The 22,137-nt window shown below is 50.1% G+C and overlaps 6 protein-coding genes across 6 annotated transcripts; 3 read left to right on the forward strand and 3 right to left on the reverse strand.

Moving 5' to 3' along the window:
• Positions 1-2,894: 2,894 nt before the first annotated feature.
• Positions 2,895-4,181, forward strand: J3458_020047 (uncharacterized protein; the record flags this gene model as incomplete). The annotated part of the gene is made up of 2 exons (XM_007817599.2): positions 2,895-3,214; positions 3,281-4,181. The coding sequence occupies 2 exons, from the start codon at positions 2,895-2,897 to the stop codon at positions 4,179-4,181; spliced, it is 1,221 nt and encodes a 406-aa protein (XP_007815790.2).
• A 3,755-nt stretch (positions 4,182-7,936) lies between these two features.
• J3458_020048 (uncharacterized protein) lies at positions 7,937-8,245 on the reverse strand (the record flags this gene model as incomplete). Its single annotated transcript, XM_066121841.1, has 1 exon — positions 7,937-8,245. One exon carries the CDS (start codon positions 8,243-8,245, stop codon positions 7,937-7,939), a length of 309 nt encoding a protein of 102 aa, XP_065973458.1.
• Positions 8,246-10,878: 2,633 nt separating this feature from the next.
• On the forward strand, positions 10,879-12,725 carry J3458_020049 (uncharacterized protein). Its single transcript, XM_066121842.1, has 3 exons — positions 10,879-11,064; positions 11,129-11,202; positions 11,279-12,725. The coding sequence occupies exons 1-3, from the start codon at positions 10,985-10,987 to the stop codon at positions 11,920-11,922; spliced, it is 798 nt and encodes a 265-aa protein (XP_065973459.1). The 5' UTR covers positions 10,879-10,984; the 3' UTR covers positions 11,923-12,725.
• An 890-nt stretch (positions 12,726-13,615) lies between these two features.
• On the reverse strand, positions 13,616-14,224 carry J3458_020050 (uncharacterized protein; the record flags this gene model as incomplete). The annotated part of the gene is made up of 2 exons (XM_066121843.1): positions 13,616-14,080; positions 14,141-14,224. 2 exons carry the CDS (start codon positions 14,222-14,224, stop codon positions 13,616-13,618), a joined length of 549 nt encoding a protein of 182 aa, XP_065973460.1.
• Positions 14,225-15,256: 1,032 nt separating this feature from the next.
• Positions 15,257-16,759, reverse strand: J3458_020051 (uncharacterized protein; the record flags this gene model as incomplete). Its single annotated transcript, XM_066121844.1, has 1 exon — positions 15,257-16,759. The coding sequence occupies one exon, from the start codon at positions 16,757-16,759 to the stop codon at positions 15,257-15,259; it is 1,503 nt and encodes a 500-aa protein (XP_065973461.1).
• Positions 16,760-19,819: 3,060 nt separating this feature from the next.
• Positions 19,820-21,435, forward strand: J3458_020052 (uncharacterized protein). The gene has a single exon (XM_007817602.2). It carries the CDS (start codon positions 20,189-20,191, stop codon positions 20,987-20,989), a length of 801 nt encoding a protein of 266 aa, XP_007815793.1. The 5' UTR covers positions 19,820-20,188; the 3' UTR covers positions 20,990-21,435.
• The last annotated feature ends 702 nt before the right edge of the window (positions 21,436-22,137 follow it).

Raw genomic sequence — 22,137 nt, forward strand, 5'->3', positions numbered from 1 at the left:
TAAAAGAGATAAAAGTAATTATTTTAATAATTAAAAAGTAATAAAAATAATTATAATAAAGATATTTAAAAGCTTAATTAATTATATTAATAAATTTAATAATATAATTAATAATATTAAAGAAGAGAAAAATTTACTATAATTATCTTATTATATATTATTAAAAATCTTATATATTATAATACCCTTAATTAAGTTATAACTTAACGTGAAAAAAACGTAAAAATAATAATATATTATAATTTTTATTTAATTACACGTAAATTACATATAAGAGTATAATAGCTTAAATATGTATTTATTATATTATAGGGTAATATAGGTTACAGCGCTTATGCATACAGCTCCCAATAGATGGACTCCTTTTACCACGACTACACCGCCGGGGGTGTAAGACGGATTGGCCGTTGGAATGTGGTGTTGAGCCATCCGTCCATTCTTGTTTGAAATGCTAATTAGATTATACCTAAGCTTAAGGATATAATACCTGCTCCTCTGTCCATATAGTGGCTATAACTACAAGAGGCTAATGCAGCCTAGATATAGTGTGTTGATTTGTACGACGTTACAATTACTGCACTAATGCAATACAATACCCTAGGCACGGCCAAAATATAGTGTTACTGGATATCTTACATGATCATCTCGCCCTCTTTTTTTTTTTTCAACTTAATTAATGTAATACATACAACTCATGCTCTGGGCAGGGTGCGGCTCCGCAACATCGGCAGGGGAGAGCTTTCGCGTAATCTCCAAGGCTGGACTGGACTGGTCGAGCGTCCCGTAGAATAGCCGCCATAGATGGGTGAATGACCTTTTCCTCTTCTAGCCAGCATTTGTGGCTCATGGATACCGCTTCAAAAGTAATTTTGCACTCCACCCCAGCCTCACCGGCTAACAAACATGGTAGCCAAGCTTGTGGCAGGCTGCCGCAATAAATGTCGAGTAACAATGAATCACGACCTAGAGAAACTGTTTTTCAGCTCAATATAGGCATAGTACACTGTTTCTCTGTGCCATTGCGACCTCGACCATGTTCGTCTGGCGAGACGCAGCTGAGGCTGAAACGGCTGGTCAAGACCGCATTCCCGGCCTGGCCGGAGTAGGTAGGCGGCTGATGAGTAGAGCGCCGCCGTGGCTTCAGCTACAGCTTCAGCTACAGCAAAACGGTGATGCCTTCTATGCGCCGAATCATATTCTTGATGACCGGTATGATTGGCTAGAAGCGCTGGAGGCAGATTAGATACCCTTGTACACAGTTGGTCCAGGACCAGAAGGCTTTTGATGGTTCCGAGTGCCCCAAGCCAACAACAAGCCATGGCGGGGATTTGCTGCCGACGGAAATCGAGAACCATGAGATCCATTCCAGCTGCGGCATGGTGGCCCAGAACTACAGCTAGCTAACCATTTCTCGCGGGTTCACATCATCGCCGGATACTGCCAAGTACTGTACACGGCTCTATTCTCGACACGAGCATTCTTTGTGCTATACATGGAGAAGAATAGACAATATCAAACACGGCGCGGTGAACCAAACTTTGCAGCGACCATGTTTCACAGTGTCATGATGGCTTGTCCCTGGAAGCGTTGGGAACATACCGACTTCCGGGTGGAATGCCCTGGATGCGGGACACAACTGACAGCCACCTCTGTTAACTGCCTGTGTGTTGATGGCGTTTAAGATACGGGGCAGCTACATAACCTTTCTTTGCCATGGGCGCCACCAAATTTCATGGCGGTATGAGGATGGCAGAACAGCAGGACATGACCTTCCGGCACTACGGACAGGACTGAACTAGAAGGCATCTGACGCAGCGGAATAAACTCAATACAAACGGCACGGACATCATAATCAACCAAGTGGCGTTATCACGCCCAACTATCGGATGCAGTTGGTGTTGATACAACATGTACATATGTGGCCGCCGCGACCTTCCATGTCAAGTTGCTGGGGCAGCTTCGAAACTCGGCATATGCCCCGGCGATCGTCGGTGCACGGTGCAATATTACTCCTGTTGATCCAACACTTGACTCCTCCGAGATGGCTTCACAGACCCTGATGATGACATCTCTGGGAGCGCATCTGGTTGCGTCGGTATGCACCATGATCCGTCCGCAATCATGCCTGGGCCGGCAAAAACAACCGCTGATGGCACTACTTTTGCTGTCCGGTATGAGTCTTGTCACTCCTCAAAACCCCAGGGACAACTTTTGTCGCAGATTCGCACACCAGACAGTGGTCATTGATGACAAGCTATATATCGATGGCGGCTGGGTGAATTTCGACGACTTTCAACGAAGCCACCAAAACTATTCCAGTGCGTCAAACACCACCACGCAGATGAAACGGAACAAGAAACTTGTGGCTAACTCAGCATCAAAGACACTTGGCTCGGATATCATGATCTTAATAAACTAGTAACTAGAGGCGGCGAGCTGTGGCCCAATTTGACCATCAATTTAAGTAAGAACAACAGGCAAGTCAGTCCTCGTGTCTTGTTTTCATTCATGCTTCACAGAAGGATCATCTCGATCATGGACACCTTTCAATGACTTTCATACTTGAAAACTCGTAGTGGCGGGATATACTGACCGCGAACCCTTGCAGCATCCCAACCGTAAGCGGAGGGGCTCTCTGGGGTGACGATGTCAACAAGAGATTCTATCTCTATGGTGGGGATTGGAATACTGGCTACGCTCGCGAACCTTATCGCCTGTTAAGCTACGACATTCTTTACGACACGTGGGATGACTTTGGGGCGCCCAGCATCAATCCCCCGCCAGAGATAGCCTCCTATGGCGCAGGAGTCGGGGTATCGGAGACGGGCAATGGGTATTACTACGGAGGATGGGTAAGTAATGCCTCTATGAGTGGATGGAGTGAGTCCAGGACAATGAGCTCCAACTTCTACTCGTACGCCTACGAGACGGGCACCTTTACCCAGGCAGCCGGCCCAGACAACAACACGAGAGCAGAAGGCGCCATGGTTTGGATCCCGGCAGGTGATACCCAGGGACTGCTTGTATATATGGGCGGTGTTGTCAGTAACTCTGGCAGCGGAACAGTGGCCCCCCAGCCATTCGACAAGATCTTTGTGTTTGATGCCACGGGCAACTCATGGTCGACTCAGGCAGCAACCGGTGTGATTCCGCAGAATAGACGCCAGTTTTGTATGGACGTGGCATGGGCGCCCGACAGATCAAGCTATAATATGTAAGTTGTAGCCAATATCCTTGGTCAAGGACACAAAGACGTCTGGCCATACTGAGAAAGCAAAAGCTACCTCTGGGGAGGCCTGAGTGTGCCGCCTCCGCTCGTAAACGCCACCTCGTTCAACGACATATACATCTTGACTCTCCCCTCGTTCACTTGGGTCAAGGCGTATCCGGACCACCACGGAAATGCCACACTGCCACCCGCATATGGCCATTACAGTGCTTCCTGCAACATGGTCAAGTCGATGTCGCAGCTGTTCGTAATCGGGGGCACCTACACGGATACCAATGCCTGCGATCTTGCCGTCGACGCATGGGCGCAACACAACTTTTGGACAGGGACATACCATAATCAAGGGGATAACAAGACGTACTGGGCGCTGTTTGATCCAAACGTCACCGACAACGTCGTCCCTATTGACGTCTACGGCGTTGTCGGTGGGGATAGATCCGGCGGCGCAACGCTCACGAGCCCCAAGGGGGGATTTGACCCGGGCAATAAGCCTCTTCAGGACTTGATGGCGCGAAAACCAACGATATCGTCGCGTTCTCCAACTCGCCACGTAGCTTCCCCAACCGGCACACCCACACCACCACCCGTCCCAGGCCCGACTCTGTCTGCCGGTGCCATCGCCGGCATTGTTGTTGGCAGTGTCGCAGGGGTATCCCTTCTGCTGTTTGGGTGGTTCCTTGTCGGCAGGATGGTTGTTCGCCGCCGAAGAGAGCGGCGGCAATCTAAAATGACTCAGGATGCAAGATTGTACAGCGTTAGCAGTACGGCGGCGCCACCGAGCATGGCCACGTCCATAGAGCCCTCTAGCTATGTAGCATCTCGATGGTCCCGTCCAGGAAGTCCGCAAGAGCCTTCCGAGCTCCCCTCACAGCCAAACGGCCATGCGCGTGGTGTACTGGGCGCTGTAAGCGAGCTGCCACCGACGGGAGGGGAGGATGGTATAAAGCCTTGAATCACTCTTGCCAGGAGTTTGATGATTGAATAACCAAGGAGGATAAGATGGATTGTGCATTTAGTCTGAACACGGTTGAGGAGTCCCAGAACTGGCTCAGTGTTGCATGGCGGGTCTCATTTCCACGTATAGCTCGGCTGTACAGTACAGGTTTGTTTAACTTGTATAAGCCGCTTTCGGAGTTGCCTTGAGATCCCCGGACGCAATGGTTCTTGTGACGCCTCTCGCATCCTCGTAACCACCTTCGGGCATAGCTAATGCCAAAAGGAGTAGAAATCAGTTGGTGTAACGGCAAGAGATTTTAGCTCGGCCTCAAAAAATAAAATATTGCTTAGTGAAGGAGAAGTGTCTGGGAGCTGGTAAATCCTTGCCTTTCAAAGATGCCAGCCCAAGAAGATACCATCCTCCTCAAGTGTTATAGCCCTTCCCGTTGAAGTAAATAGCGGTTTATAGAACCTCTAGGCGTTTCTGTTGGGCTCTGCACTGTGTACTGAGGCGGGATATTGAGATCTGTAGTCCTCGGTATCAACGTCCACCCTGGTTCTTTTGCTCGGTCAGCGCCGGTTTAGTATCTCAGTTTGCAGGTCTGGTAAGGCTATGCATAGTCAAAGGATACTTGTTATAAGAGAGCCCGGTTATTGCTGTTCCCGTATATTGCCTCTGAGTTGGCCTTTTAATGGAAGAGTGATGTGCGTAGCGTGACATTAAACAAGGGGATAGGGTATAGTTATAGGAACCTAAACCGGGTAATTAAGGAATGTGCAGGGAGATGTATTTGCAAAGCCAACGGAACAAAGTGATGGCTTGCTTGCGATGATGTCCAAGGGGAGATATTTCGTACCTGAGAATATCAAACCCGGGTATGCCCATTGCGCTGGCCCGAATGACCAAACAATAAAGCTTCAACTTGCTATTGGCTGCCAGACTCGGCCCGGCCCGCAGCGATCGGTGTCTGTCTGGCCTGGCGTCTCACCCAATTGGCTTACGTCTGGTGGTTTCCTCCAGCCGATGTGTCTGGGTTTGTTGTGGGTGTAAACATGAAAGTGAGGCGGTTATTGCAGAGAATGTGGGCCGAGCTCGATTTCCATGGTGGACAATGTCACTCTGTTCACGATGCAGGAATATGTCAACCGTGGCTCGGCAGGCAAGTTTGCCAAGATTGCAAGCGAATGCTGTTTCCAATACAGTAGTTCTGCCTCCTGGCCTTGCTGGTTTCTTTTTCAAAACCAGCCAACTTTAGTGGGACACCTTAAAACGAAAGCGACTCTATCGTGAGCTGGACTGGAAAGTGTGGCGTGAACAAAACTCTTTCTGATCTGGCAACGGGCACTCATTTTTAACTGCAACATGGCACTCGAAGCAGGGTTAGTCGAATGACCATGGGTGATACACGGATATTGGCTAATCTGAGAGAAAAGGTTCAGATATTCCCATCGTGTGCCTATATACCGATAAATTGGCGTTTCCCCTGCTGTGACGCCGTTTCCTTGGGCATACCACCAAGGTAAGCATTACCTTTTTCAAATTTCAACTGGCACTATGAGGACAATTTCTCATGATTTAGTAGCGGATATTCCTATTCTGATGGATACATAAAAGCTGCTTGCGCAGAACGACTTTCGGGACCACCATGCAGCTGCTATCCGGGCGTCTCTCTATCTGCAGCAGGTGTTTGGTGCCTTTATCAGAGACCCGTCTCACGGCCTCGAAAAGATGTACAAATGGCCGACCTTTGTACCGGGCCCGGCTACCTTGATTGATCTCTTCCCCAACAACACAGCTTCAGCTGAGTTCAAGATGTCGACGCAGGATGTGTTGGACGGAAATGGCCCAATGTCAAAGGATCTAGGCATCTGTCATGTCACGTCACTCACTCCCTACGCGGGGAAGCTCAGCTTGAGTCGGTTCACCACTCAGGGATTGCTCCGTCCAGCCAGGGGCTACGTGGTTCGAGCCTCGGGACGTCAGGTAGTTGGTACTCTGACCAGTCGGAGGCCATACAAGTGAGTATTTACCGAGTACCCAAGTCATTTAAATTAGGCTAGCCCGAATAAGGTGTATAACGGGTGGTCAAACACTTGTTGCCGCACGAGAATTTTTGCATACTTGGCACCATTATTATAAGCCGTTTGCCATGTCATGGGAACACTTGCTTTACGAACAAATTGTCGAAAATGCATCCAACTACGCACAAGAAGACTTCATGTTATCCCCATTTGCGCCGTACTATAGACTTTGGACTTTTCGCCTTATTTTTCTTGGCAGGGCTCGCACATTTAGCAGGCGATAGAGACTCGTTCCATCGGAGACTGAGCATCTCTGAGGGTTCATTGACAATGCCTTGACACTCTTGTAAAAAACTCGGGAGCTCTTGGATTGATTCCAAGTCCTCCTGGATCAAGCACCCATCCCTCGCGTGTATGCCGCTGTTGAAAATGCCAACATTGCTGACATGCCCTAAGCCATTATCCTCAACGCGTGACAAGGGCTCAATGAGGGCTTGGAGCAATAGCTTGACTCATCTAACAACAGTCTTTGGTACTGAAGGTACTTGGTTTTCCTCAAGGCCTACGTGATCAAAGAGCTCTATTTATACAAGAAATCGGCGAGTGACTGGTGCCCTAGTCCCGTGGTTGGAGCCCTCGCGTAACCGTGTGACAGGTCAACACTATGATTAACAGCGTGTGTTGATTGTAGAGTTCTGGATGCCACTGTAGCAAACTGCCAAGCTCCAATAGTAAATGTCGCCAAGATTTAGTTCGATAAACGCCGATTGGAAATGCATTTCCGAGCCTTGCTTCCAGCATGTTATGTTGCGGTTAACCATTCTTGTGTCCCAGCCGCAAATCGGCCCGAAGTCTCATCACTTCTCTAGTACACTAAGCGTTTGGGAAACTGAATCTAGACACCGGTTTCCCAGCCCTCAATGGCCATATCATCTGTGACCTGGTGAGCCAAACATAAGAGGATAGAATGGTTACGTGATAAAGACTGAAAGCGCCACTTGGCTAAGCAGCCATTATCTTATGTAGGCCAACAGTCAGCTCGGCGTACTGGCAATATATTTTATTACCCTGGCTCTCGCCTACCAATATAGGTCAACAAGATCTGGCTGTTATTACTCGTAGGGCTGAAGGGTTAGGGTGCTTAAAGAGGCTTAGGGAGAGCTAATATTTCCCCGGTATAATAGCTTTATAACAATCTTTTATATGGGTATGGGGTGGCAGACACAAATCATACGCTAGAGTTTAAATTAAGCCAGTCGTACTTTTGCGACACAGGGGTGACAAAAACGATATGAGAGAATGAAAAATACCTTCCATGGAAGGTATTGAATTAAACTACGAGCACTATGACTCGGCCAAGAGTGCAGGCAGGAGGGGGTCGGTATGACTTTATTCTGTCTTCTGAGTACTTGCTGCGGAACCCATGGACAAATACTGAAAATGGAAGAAAGCTAAATCAAAATGCTAACTTAGCAAGTTTACCCTGGCCTGTCAAGCTGAATCCTATAGCTGCCCGGGGTTACTTCTACAATCCAACGACTTTTTTGATCCCCCATAGACTCATTCATTGCCTTCTGGATGAGTTTCTTGCCGACCTTCTTGTCGGCTACCACATTTGCATGCGAAAATGTATAACGTGTATGGCTGACACCAATCTGGGCTTGAACATTGACAAATATCACATCCTTCCCGCCGATAGGCACAGAGATGTTGCCCTATTATCCTGCCTTAGCAGTCGCTTTTACTTCGCTAAATGGCAAAGGGCAAGCTCACTTGATTGTCTATGGTTGAGTGGCTTACCATTTCCCAGCCCGCATCTTTAAGCACTTTATTTGCCTCCATTTCCTGTTTTGTTATGGTAACGAACTGGCTGGGGCTGCCTTTGGAGGGCAGTGTGTCGTAATCGAACCCGCCCTTTTTGGCATTGATCATCCAATCGACTACACCGCGTTGTGTCTTGTCGGGTTTGGTGATTTTATTGTCGTAGCTGTCCATTATTTGCTTGGTGAAAGTGGCAGACTGGGAGACGCCGGTCTTGTTGGGGGTGTCTATTGTCATGCTACAAGTGAGGATGCCGCGGAGAGACTTTATATTTGCGAGTGGCCTAGCATTCAGCCAAACACCAGAGACATGGTACTCTTGTATAATGCGCCATTTGGACACTTCCTGCGCCCCGGTCTGAGAAGCGGGTAGCTTGATGAGCTGAGAGCCATGTGATTCTGGTAGTACTGCCGAAGTTTTTTACGTGTATTTCTCGTTTATGTCCACATGCACTGAAACGTGATCTATCGTGTCTCGGCTTTGCACCCCGGTGCCCACCGTGATTGGCAACAATTGCTCGTGATCGACGACGGGCCTGCGAGTCGATGCAAGTTCGGCAGGTAGGGGGAAATCTTGGACTATGGACCGAGGTTTACGAGCTTGTCATTTATGACGGCCTTGTAACCGCTATTCGGTGGCTTTGAAATGGCGTGCTGGAAACGGCATCTTGGAGGGTAGGGTTCCTCTTTTGTATGTCTCAAGACGCCATTCAAGCCTGACATGCAAAGTGATTAAACGACTTCAGCTGTGGTGAGACAATGTACTGTGCAGCGTAGGTTTCTTTTGCCGTACTACAGAATTCAGGTATCTGATGAAAACATCGTTCGCTATTTCTCGGTGCACACAAACGGGTCGGAGTAACCAGTTATGCTAAGCCCTGTATTGTAAGTTAATACAATGCATTTTTCATGTATATATGTGTCGGCTAGCAGGAGCAAAAAAATTTTTGCTTTAAACATGGGGCTTTCTCGCTTTTCGTTTTTATAACCATAGACTCAATAGGAGCATTCAACTTTATGCACCAACGTGGCATGCGTCGAGCGCTGGATGGATGAGAAACGTCCGTTATCACAAGATGGCAACAGCCCATATGTGCGGCTTGGCATCGGATGGGGATCGGTTCCTTTCTGCATATGCGTACATCACGTCTCGCATATACGATGTACGAAAGCCCACAACTGCGACATACGTACCAATCTGCTCTCCATTAGTCCCAAACTTGACTCTGCCTGACAGAAAGGCCCCAAATGAGATCTGGATGGTCACCTGGAAGGGGTCAAGGGGAGCGGCAAGGTGACATGTAAGAAAATAGCCGCAGTGACGGGCGAAACTCTAACGATCCATGCCTAACATGAAGTGCGGTTACACAAGGTAGTGCATGTATGATGTTCCACTGCTTGTACGAATCATCTTGAGATGGCACATAGCTCCCACTGAAGGATTTGCGGGGGGATTTGACATCTACATGCGCGTGTCTTATTATAATGAGCACCGCTAGGACATTTTCCACCTCTTGGGGGTACTTCATGCCACGCGTGGTGCAAGTAACCTGTGAGCAAACATCAAGATCAAGGCAGTATCGTGCTTTACGCGGGGAACAACTGATCTGCAATGCAAGTGTTGCAACGTCGAGTCCTAGGATTCAAACAGCCGAGACGATTTGCTGCCGTTTCTTGTGCTTCCAAGGTTACATTTGCGTGGTAAAGCCTTTTATGCACATTCGAAGCTCTTGAGACATGGACTCTCCTGATTGCGGCCCGTGACTGACGAAATATTACGTCACACCTTGCAGTTTGCGGCGTATGGCGAGCTGAAGACTGCATGTCTGCGACTAATAGTAAGCCAGCCACCAAATAACCAAGCATCTATAATTATATATTTAAAAAAAATTCTTGCACATATTCGCGAGGACTTGAAGAACTGACTAGCTGCGAGTATTGCCTCTTGGGGAGCACCTTGTTGCATGCTAAGTACCGTGGTGTCCAGCCCCGGTATCTCCCTCGTACCTCGATCATTTTGAATCCCATATACTCGCCTGGCATCTCGAGGAACATCAAATGGCCATGTCCACCCGGGTGATGGGACTATTAGCAGGGGTCACCCCGGCGATGAACGGCGAGTTGCGCCAAGCTCATCAAGATTGTTCTCGCAGTGCTCATGGTTTAATTTTCCAGTAGCCATGGTGCTAGACGGCGATTCGAAACAATTTCATGTGTCTCGAATTGGCCATTACGCGCCACGGTAATTTGCTTGGAAGTGCTCCGTACGGAGTCAGACATTGAGAAACAAGCTTAAATGGATACAGAGTAACATCTTGTTTCTTGAAGGATTTAATATCTGGAAGTTATCAGTGAGCTACCCTTGAACCAAGTGGCTGTGAGCCAATGAAATAGGGACATGGTGCCCAATTAGTTAGGCGACCCATAAAATCTATGGAAGCGATGCTAAGTTGTGCGACGCCCCACTTTTCACATCGCATGTCGATGCCTAGAGTAGTACTCCGTAGGCTTGACAGTTAATTGTGGTGATGACGTTGAAGCGTCGTCTTTCTCCTGAGAGGCGAGTAGATTCTCCAGCAAGAGTGCGGAATGCGGAAACTCGTCTACCTCAGCCCCTGGCCGCCTGAGCCGAGATTCGCAAGCGGTTCGCAAGCTTCTGCTGCAGTGGCGGGCATCATGATTGGCTGCCAGCAACGCCATGGTGCAGGCAAACCCGAAGCGAACCAGTCACCGTTGAACCAGGCACGGGCGGGGATGTGATTGTGATGGTGACTGGGCCTGGCGCCTCTGCCGTCCACGGGCGGCTGACAGGGCCCTGACCGCTTGCTCAAGTGCTGACATCAAATGGCATGGACCGGGTTCAGGCCTGGCTGGAGGTCCAGATGTCGATCCAGATGGGCATCATGTTTCCACCAGCCATTGACATTTCCCCGACACCACCAGAGAGCCCAATCGATCCCGAACCTCGCGCGCAAAGATGGGCCACCATAATATTCGTTTTGACGGCGACGCCCATTCTCTCCGGGGAGCCTGGAGCCCGCCAACCAGCCGAGCAAAGTGAGGCGCGTCTCGCGACCAGAACAAGCCGTGGCCGCGCTCGAGTGTGCTGACGAGCAGACAGTTTCTGCGAAGAGGACTACGCCTTGACCTTCTACGTGGCCGAGTTTATCAACTCGCTGACGAACCTCGCCTATGGTATGTCTTCCATGCGCGGCGGCTGACGCCCATTTATGCGGTGCGTGGTGCTAAGAACCCCCCCCTCTTGCATCAGTCCATCTCGCGCTCCGATACATGTACGGTCCTGGCAGCGGCGGATTGCTCGCCCCGAGGCTCGACTTCATGTCCGTTTCCCTCTTGGTACTGGGCATTGGGTCGTTCTTGTTCCACGCCAGTCTCCGCCAGACGCTCGAGTTTGCCGACGAGTTCTCCATGCTCGGACTGACCTGGGCCATGCTCCAGGCCACCCTCACGACGGGACAATCTCCAACTAAATCTCGCCTCATCTCCGCCAGCCTTGCCATGTGCTTCGCGTCTTTTGCCGTATTCTACCTGCAGTCGCCGAGCATCATCTACCAAGTCATCGCCTTTGTCTCATGCTTGTTTGTACTCATCTTGCGAGCTCAATACTTGCTCTATTGGCTACAACCCGCGCTGCCCGAAGCCAAGACCCGTGACTGGAATAAGAAGACTTGGAGAGCAGTCTTTATCTGTTTGCTTGGATATGTTCTCTGGAATATCGACCTAGAGTACTGCGCCACCCTCAGGAACATTAGACAACAACTTGGGCTGCCGTGGGCTTGGCTGTTTGAGCTTCATGGATGGTGGCATGTCCTGACGGCCATTGGTGCCGCTGAGTGTATGAATGTGGCAAGAGAGGTGCGTGAAGAGGTGAAGCGTGGGCAGAAGAGGGAATAAGAAGCCCCCCCCCCCCCAGCTTCGTCACAGCGGAAGCGGGTGGGAGACGCGGGGTCATGACATGTCGGACCATACTTGGAAAACTATGTTTGTGCAAAGTCTTGAAGAGCAATGTACCATTTCGGCGACACCAGGGCATGTTTAGGTGTTACTACAGCGATCAATCCAAGAAAGGCCGGGCTGTAAATATTCGCATTGGACAAGGTCGCTCTGCAGAGTGGGAATATTAATTCAAGAGAATGCCAGAAGACCTATGCCATCATGGGCGGCAATTTAGGCTCTTGGTAAAGTCAAAACAGTGAAGCGTCGTCACTCAAGGAAACCTAGGCACCCTCTGTTGTTTTCGTGCCTATGCTTTGGGGCAACATGGGGATTTCCTGAGTGCAACAGTGTATGCCGCCACCCCGAAGAGTCCAGATGTCAGCTCCTCAATGAGAACAGGGCAAATCCTCCTCTCGTCGCCAAAAGCCCCCTGCGCTGCACGAATAGCTGCCGTGTCGTGAGCTGGGTCGCCAAACTGAGGCAAAATAATACCCCGCTCACCAACAAGTAGTTGACATGGCTCCGTACAGGACGGCCGTTGTCAACACCCTTGGGAGAGGGGGGTTCGAAGCATTCTTCATCGGGCTCCTCCACCTCGAGAATCTCGAATGGACGTCCCTTTGCATCGGCTGCAGAGCTCAGAATCTTGAGAGCCTCCTCACTCTTCAACTCCAAAGGGACATTGTTAGCACGTAATATATACGATACCACAAGTACAGAATAACCTACCAATACCTTGTAGCAAGCCCAGCCCAGCCACCACGCTCGTTCCACTTAGTTGGAAGAGGTGGTGCGGAATAGATTCAGGGCCCAATATGCAAATCAAATTCACTAGGACTGCCGCATCCTCACTTGGATTTGGAAAAGCAATACGCCAAACGTTGCATTCATTCATCATCCTGCGCTTTGGAGCGTTTCTGCCGTGTATATCCCACTTTTGGATTGCGCCGCAAATGCGGGATAATATCCCGTGCCGACCTTGGACGACGACAGGTTTTAATGTGTTTCGCCGTAATATCAAGGGCCAAGGCCAGACCGCCAAGTTGACTGGAAATTTCCTTTGCCGCCTGGGCTTCTGTCTCTGGTGCTTCAGCTTGCTCGGTGATGCGAAGGATCATTTCTGTGCCCTCGGACAGCGTGAATGCAGCGACTTCAAACGAAGGTGCAATAACTCCTTAACCTGCAAGCATTTCGCTACGACAAGTAATGAGGATCCTTCCCTGACCAACCGTGGGCCAGTAACTCTGCAGATCGCTCTGGTTTTCCACACTGTCAAATACCAGGAGCCAGGGCACATCTGTCAAAGCCAATTGTTCGTCGAGTATTCCATCATACTTCAACGTGTTCATGGTTTCCACCATGGTACGTACCTGTTTGTTGAAGCCAGTGCAACACCAAGTGCTGGTTTTTGTCCGGCGTGTTGGCCTCGGAAAACTCGTTGAATTGGAGTTCCCTCGCCGCAGCACCAAAAGATTTTGCTCTTTCGGCGTTGGTCTCACTCGAGATCCAGATAATCATGTTGCAGCCCTCCAACCAAAGCGTATTGGCATCCTCGAATGCAATTTGCGTTTTCCCCATCACCAGCAGCCCCCCACAGAGCAATGGAAGCAGGCCGGATTAGTTGTTTCTTGAAGGACTTATCAGTTGCATCTCATATATCCTGTCGGCCAAGACAGCCTGGATTTCGTATGAATGGTATGGTCCGACATCGCATAGAGGCCGCCGAGGGCGATGAGCCTGCAAAATGCCTTTCATACAACCGCACAAGCTCGGCATTCGATTTCATAGCAGACATGAAGCTTCTGGCCTCAGTCTCTCTTGGCAGTTCCCTCGGGCGCAATTCAAGCCGCCTTAGATCCTTTGCGAATTGCGCGCGTAGTGTGCTCCATGCGGAATTTGGTGCTATCGTGGTGTCGGTGATGTTTCTCCGTCGGAAATATTTGATAGCCCTCACTATGTTGACTGTCAGTGCTTCTAGAATTTCGAACAAGGCAGCCAGCGTTTCATCATCTAATGCTCCGGAATCTCCAGAGATTTGCAAAAATGGAAGCTGGTCCCCGAACTCGGAGAGTGTTTCGATGATTTCTGTCAGCACCTTGTCTGACCCAGCTGCGACCTGGAACTCAGAGTTAGTTGTCCTACATGCGTGATTCAACCAGTGGCTGTAGAAGCCTACCTCCAATGACAACAGTATGCCACCAAAGAGGGTCGTGACGAGGGCTCTTGGTGTAGATGGATGTCGCGAGAAGCCTGAAAGCATGTGTGCCACAGAGCTGGCTTGGCGTTGCCTAACCAAGTGTTAGAGATGGGCCTCTCACAAACACCAGACGAGTTGACGTTACTGGCAGAGCTTGAATGGTGTGGGCTGGTCAGGGCAACCCTAGTATCGTATCTACCCTTCACGACCGAAAGGCTTCGGGAGAAACACAATGGGACGAAAGCCATTTGTTTTGACTGGCGGGTATATTCTCTCTCAGCACATATCAAACACTTGACGCGTCTTGGCTACTTGACGTAGGCTAACGAACTTGTAGGTTAGAAAAGCCACCAATAGAGGATACGATAGATGTCCCCGAGTTGTGTTCAATAAGAATCCAGCTGCTGGCGAGGTACGGGAGCAAACCATCACAGCGGCCTTTAATTCTCATGGAGGTTTGTATCGAGCCATCGGACTGATGCCTAATATTCAAGATATGCTGACCTCTCACGATAGATGGCTCTCCAGATAACTTCAAGAAACAGCTTCTCCATCTTGTCACACTAGATGAACAAATAGAATTATCTGAAGGGAGGTCGCGTCTTAGGTTGATCAAGTATGTGTCTATTCCAAGCACACCTTAACTACGACTGGAGCAAAAAAAAAAGGCACTATTGTGTGCTCTGAGTGGCAGACCAAATCCAGCAACAGAAGACTTTTCCTGGGCTATTGGGCATTTTCTGTTCATATTGCAACAACGACGCCCCACGCTCAAGCAAGAGTTCCTTCATCCACAATTCCATCCTCACAGCACTCCTACACAGAAGATGGTCAATGCCTGTTGTGAGATAGCCGCCTTGCCGCGCGAGAGCCCGCGTTGCAGCATCCAGAAATTGCATATATATACAGCTATCCACCTAGTAGGCAGCTAGACATGCCGGATTTAAATCTGATTGGACCGCGCTAGATATTCAACGCCAATTTAGGAAGTTGGAAGTATCTTGGCGGGTCCGCAACGAGGAACTGACTGTGGTCAAAAGATGAAACCAACTTCATCGGCAACAGATGTAGATGCCCAGACTGTTCATGAAACTTTTAGACATCCGGCAGGTCGATATGGCCTCCATGGAGCTTCCACATATGGTCGTACACGGCCGCGCCATTTGGAAATGTCATCAAGCACACCCAGCATATGTGAGCCTTGCAGGCCGCGCACGTCATATGATTGCATCCCGAGACCTTCTCAAGTGGAGTTGCGCACTTTGGACAATCCTTGATTCCTAGCTTCTTCTTGAGTTTCATGAAAGCTGCGAAACGCCCCGACTTCAGGTCTTGATGTTCCGCGCACGACATGTCAATGTGCGGCTCGTGGCACGCCGAGCAGGTAGGCCGGAGACAGTTGGAGCAGTTCTGCGTCCTGGCAGCCGATGAGACCCTGTAGATGAAGTTGCAATCTGGACTGGGGCAGTAGCGAAACATGTTTGGGTTGCGCTTTATGTGACACGAGAAGGACTGTTCAAGGACGGCCTCGAGTGCAGCTGAAGAGAGGTACGTCTGCAGGTCCTCAACTGATACGACGCTCCTGCAGTTGCCCTGGTTGCCATGGCACAGGATCGTAAAGTCCCCGCCCGTCGCGTTTGCTTTGGTGCAGCTGTCTTCAAAGCATTCTAAGCAATAAATGTGTCCACACTCTGTCTTGATGGGAGTATCGGCCTCGGTCCAGCAAATCGAACATTCCTGCGCAGTGTCATCGAGTTTTAGCTTCTCAACTCGCTCTGGCACCTGTTTTCTGCCCTCCATAATTGCCACAGCCAAATCATAATCTTCCAGGGAACCAGAGATAATAATTTTCTTTGGCGTGGAGATGATATCAAATAGGACCTTTTCTGGACCGAGTTGACCGGCAATCGTTCTGAAACCCCCGTGGCAAGCCCAAAAGAATTTTTCAGGTTCAAGCTCAATGACTCTAGAGGAATTTGACCCTGACGCCATACGTATCAGCTCAGCCAATCGATTCTGCGCGTCTTCGCAACGTCGTTGGGAACCGAAGAGGCGTAATTCGGATTTTACCTTGTCCCGGAGGATGGTTACCGAAAGTTCCTTCTCTAGTGACTTTATCGCTTGGAAGAGCTGCCCATTGCCCTTGAGTGAAGAATGCCAGAGGGTGGCGTCGTTGTCCGTCGCGACGACACCAGCAAGGATTGATTCAAGGTCAGCCTTGGCACTGACCACATTCTCTGCCAACTCACCCTCAATCTTCAAAACCCTGAACCGTTGAAGAGGACCCGTGGGGTTGTAGGCCCTGAAGGAAATGTTCTTGTCTTTCCAAGTTGTCTGCTGGGCAACGATTTGAGATTTTACAGCATCGAAAACGTTGATGGCGACCTTGAACTTGGCCGAGTACACGACTTGCACAGTTAACCGTGCCTTGTGATGGAAAGGGAGTTCCATTTTGTCAAGCTCTCTGGAAGCTCTGCGGGCGTCGGACTCATCAAGGAAGCGGGCAGTTGCCTTCACCCGCCTGGCATTCGCACTCGTCTCCAAGGGGTCTTCACAATACTCCAATGGTCCGATATTCGTCAGGAGAGAACGTATCATCGCTGTAGCCGTCTCCTCATCAGTTGAGTATGTTGGGGCCCCTATTTCTACATGGTGAGGTCTGTTACGCTCATGCGTGATAGCTTGTGAAACGTCGCTCTTCTGTGCGGCAGCCGGCACATCAGTCAGTACAACAGTCCAGGCAATATGGTTCCCACGAGCTGGCCAAGAGGGTACGACGGATTTAGCTCTGGTAGCTGCGGCAGCAGTGACTCTTTTGGCCCAAGACCTTATATGTCCCCTTTGAGAACATGTTACTCACACGGCGGGCGATTTCTCCATTGCCAAAATTCAACCAGACAATCTTGACTGCCTTATGCCAAGATACATGAACCTTTTTGCAGTCTACGCGTCGAGTGTTATGACCAGAGGGCATAGGCGCGGCAATGGGCGTGGCCAGTATCTTCAATCCTCCCCATGTGCAGCCGGGTTGAACGAGACTACAGAGTCGTTTAGAAAACGACGCATCATCCGATCTGACGGTTGCTCCGTAACTACCTTCCATATGAAATGTGCAAATATCGTCGGCGCTGACGTGTAAGCCCTTTTCAGCCAGCATATCTCGAACCGATTCTTTCGAGGTGTTTTGCCGTAATCCGCTGATACGGGCAGCAGAGAAGTCACCAGGCAGACGGATCTTGGATACGCGAGCACCCGCGTCGAACTGGACGAATGCACCGCCAATGGTTCTTGTGAAATCGTCTTTCTTATCTTCATCCTGCTCCAGTTTCCTTAGTACAATCAATTCATGACTTTGGGGAATAGGCTAGCTAACATCCAGTGGTTCAGTGGCCGCGTCCTGGGGGGTCCGGCCATCGTTAGAATGTAAATATAAACACTTTGCTCCATATTTGCAAACTCCGATCTTGTGATACTTGCAAATAGGCTTCGAACATCCAGAGTCGACTGAGAACCTGCTGTTTACATGGGCCTGTTTGGGCTGCCCAACCCATCACAGTAAGCTGATGCTCTGACGATTCGTCGTGGGCCACTGTACCTCTTGGGATTCCAGACCTGAATGATTTGGTGATTTTGTATCATGCAAAAAGGGACATGAGTTTCCTCTTGTACACGAGCCCGTCAGGAAGAATCGACAGGGTGTGACTGCTCGCCAGTCCGTTGGGGACTGGCGCTGGTGCTCGTCTTTCATCAAAGCGACGGAACGATTAACTTTGGCACTCATGGTGATCAAATGCCTTTCAGACGCCTTGAAGTGGTGGATGGATGAAGGAAGATTGGCAACGTGATTGAGGCCCGAGGGGCTGTTTGACATTTGGGTTGCTCTATGTTGCAGTGCATGGTAATATTCACAGCTCATGGTGGGCTGTGCAAGCCGCACCTGGCTCTGTGTAACTATGCGTACGTAATACAGTACGGAATGTAAAGAAACTTCAAAAGTGGCAGGAAATGGGCTTACAAACGGCGAGATCTCGTGTAAACGACGGACAAGCCGTCCTCTTGGATGATGCCCAAGCGCCCATAAATATAAACATGGAACACGCACTAGCATAACAGCTACTTTTGCTGAATTGAATAGTCGTTCACCCACCTGAATCACAGAGACGTCTCCAAAGGACTACGGCCAGCCCCTTCCCCGTCCCCGGGTCGTATCCAACAAAGGGTATGGATCTGGACGGCCACGAATCGTTATGGTATGGCTCTCGTACGGACGCAGGCCGACAAGGAGATCTGTTCAAGTTTATGCGTGGCGGGGAATTGCGGGTTGCGAGCTGAGCTCCGTATAATTCGCCAACACTGACTGCAGAAGAAAGATGGACGGAGTTCGCAAATCGCTGCTGGACATTGAACCTTCCCACCGGCTCACCGGCTCATGTACTCCGTAGTTACTGAGGTAGTATGGGTGTTCCAGGTCTAGGCAGCTACACACAATCACGGGTCGAACAGGTTTTCAGAACGATAGTCGACATATTCACCCAACACGCTTTTAACAAGACGCCAACACATGTAAAAAGCACCACTGGAAGCCTCCAGATCGGTTTCTACAACAGTAGATTCCATACTGAAAGCAAAGCCACTGCAAAAAAGTGATAAAGAAGTCCTACAGGTTCCTTGTTAATACCTCCCAATAGACCTGCAGGCCCATCCACACACATGCCACCCAGGCGGAAATCCTCAAAACAGCCCTGTCGAAGGACCTCGAGATAATAGTCTTCTGCTGCAAATAGCGAGTACAGAGCCTGAACCAGCACGTTGGTGACAAAAGTGTGTCCTCTTTCGCCGCCAGTGGAATGTCTTCATCTCCTGAAGAACACTGTGGGAATCGCCTAAATCAGGAATACTCGAGGGGTGAAGCAAATCGCCCAGCAGGAGGACATCGTTGAGTGCAACTGACATTCCTCCTCCGGCAAGGGGTGGCGCATGTTAAGGGCGTCGCCAGCTATAAGAAGACCGGGAATGCGGTTGATTGACGCTGGCAGGAACGAGTTCGGCATACACCGGAGTCGGCAGTTGTCGAGGCTATCAGAAAAGGCTGGTCGGACAGATGGCGGCAGCATCGTGCGGCGAAATGTGGCAGCATCTGAAGCAAACTTTCCATGTTTGAGATGGGCCAGCGAGGGACGGAGCCGAGCCATCAACGAAGCATAATCGCGACTAGAAAGCAGCAAGAATAACTGTCTTGACGGCGTGCTGCATGAGATTGTTGGGAGAGGAGATGGTTCAGGCTCCCCATATGGATTAAATTTGACCCGCGAATGGCCCGTGGTTTCGATTGCACCGAAAGGCGGCATCCATCCTGAACGTTACAACCCAAGCACAAGACTTAGATGGGACTCCTTCGAGGTAAAAGAATTGGATGCTGGACTATTATCCATTCTCATTTTCGGCCCCGAGTTGAAACTCCACAAAGTGAACGCCCTTCTTGCTTCCAAGTCATGTTCACGACGGCGTGCCTCAACAGACCCATGCTCACCCCCGATGAAGAGACCTTCAACACCACGCGACCATGCCTTCCGGAGCTAGGACGGCCGCGCCCGAGCCGCTGGCTGCACCAAACGATGGATCGACAGAGTTGACAAATCGCTTGCTCAGTTGACTAGGATTTCCCCGACAACTTCTTCCGGTGCGTCACCAAAGCTGTGTGCAGTGAGGCATCTTGGATCTCGAGGAGATGGTGTGTGATGCTCAAGTCCGAGCTTGTGCTCAGTCTTTCCAAGAAGCTGGTCCAGTTGATAGAGCCTGGGCAAAAGTAGGCACGGCTCAGAGCTGCATTGCATGTCAAGTTGCCTGCCAGTCGTTGCTCCAAATACGACGGAGGCCACTTCCCCCCTTTGACATCCCTACCCTCTCTTCCTCAGCGCATAGTTACATAAAATACCCCGGCTGCCCACTATCCTTTGCCAAGCAGGTATATTCATCGTCATCACCTAGTCGCGAATAGTGTCATCAGCCACGGCCTGATCTCGAACCATGGAATTATTTCCAGCTCTGAGCGCTACCAATAACCCGCTTCAAAGAATCGGCTTTGGAGACTGTGGCTCGGTCTGGGGTATGGCGAAGTGGGAGAGGTACGGGTATCACGACGTCGACGTCGTCATCAAACGCGAGGATGCAAGTCCCGGCAGGGATATCAAGTACGAGGCTATGATTCAACGGGGCATATATGGCGCAGCAAGGAGCCTACAGTTAACCTCGGTGCCACAAGTCTTCCATCTCATAGACCAGGAAGACGACAAAAGATGGCACGACCTTCTGCCAGTGCTGCCTGCTGGCCTTGGAAAATGCAGAACCATGATTGCCGAGAGAATCACTTCAGTGTCGAGACAAGCGCAGCTGCTCCTCGTCGAGAAGTACAACCGGACGCCGACTCGCGACAGGTACATACAAGCTCTGTCTAACGGAAGATACGCCCACTGCCTAGTTCACCTCTATCTTGGCCTGAGACGAACTTGTGATCCAGACCAGCCCCTCCAACAGCCGCATCGCTTCAGTCTCCGCGACTTTCCTCTCCACGCCGACCAGATGGAAGAGCTCCAGCTGCCTTGCCAAGAGTACGCCAAGGCCATGGGCGAGGCATTAGCAATGTTGCACTGGCAGATGAAATTATGCGGCACTCGCGTCAAGTTTGTGCTCGGAGCACGCAGAGGAGCCGTAACGATGGGTATGGGCGCGCCTCTTGCAGAACACTCTGTCTGGATGCTCGATTTTGACCTTGCTAGACCTATTCAGGCAAATGTATCCGGTCTAGTATTGATCGCGAGGGCCTTTTAGCGCAATGGCCCTTATTACCCTCGGCCGGGGAGCACCTTGTGGAATATCTTTGCTGATGAGTATCGGCGAGTCGGCAGGGAAATAGTCTTACAAGCTCATCCTCGTCATAGAGAGCCTGTAGAAACCTTGTGCGCCTTGGTTGATGGGGCCTTGAACATGATCGTGATGGGTCAAGGGATGTCGACCGTTAGAGGGCCGTTTTAGGACATGTTTACGCTTTTACTCTGCATATTGTACGCTGCTGCTCTCTGTCGCCCAGTATGAGTTATCGTTCCCACTTGAAGCACTAGTCACCTTCAGTACGCAAGGTCGAATCCAAGGAAAACCAGCTTTGCGACTGGGTTGAGACCGTTGGGAGGATTGCTGTTGCTAGTCATGATTTACGTAGCTCCCGCACATAGATACTAGGGAAAAATGCAACTGTGCTTAATTAAAATAATACTGGCTGCTAGTCACACTTGGGCCACCTTCCTTCCCACGAAATACTAAATCTTCGACCGCAGCGCTGCATGGATAGTCGAAAGTACAAGGGGGAATTCAACTTGCATATCAACAACCCGCCGACTAATCACATTACTGGAAAGCCAATCACCAGCTGCTAATTACAGCTAACTGCAAGCCAGACCAGACTAGGACTGGTCAATTCGGGGACTTAGCAACCACGGTGGACGAGTGTAGGGCCGAGCTTAGAGGAACGCATCTAATGGAGATCGTCGGGAACTTTCATAAGCTCCTCCACTTGTTCTTATCTAAGCAAACATGTTTTTGACGGGGACAGGGTCATTTCCAAGGAGTACGAGCCAGCAGTTGAAAGCACCATCACAAGCCGGGCAAAGTGAATAGTGTGCGACTGAACAGGATACAAATGCAATGCATATACTCACTTACTAGGGTCCAAGGGCCGTGATCCCCAACTCAGAGCCAGTTTCTAAGAGGAAGCCTTGGCTAGAGCACAAAAGGCTTGCAGAAAAACAAACAAGTACACTGAAAGGGCTTTTCCGCCAAGATCCTTCTCGATGGTTTCGAGGAGACCCAAAGTGGGAGCTAGAGGATGGCTCCAGCCGACGCGGAATAACCAACCCCTCTGCGTATATCTTGGTTCCGAATAGAACCGGCCATCAGGATTGGAACCCAGGCTTCAATTTCGG

Source organism: Metarhizium acridum (genome assembly GCF_019434415.1).
Source record: "Metarhizium acridum strain ARSEF 324 chromosome Unknown scaffold_568, whole genome shotgun sequence".
In the NCBI taxonomy this organism is placed as follows: Eukaryota; Fungi; Ascomycota; class Sordariomycetes; order Hypocreales; family Clavicipitaceae; genus Metarhizium; species Metarhizium acridum.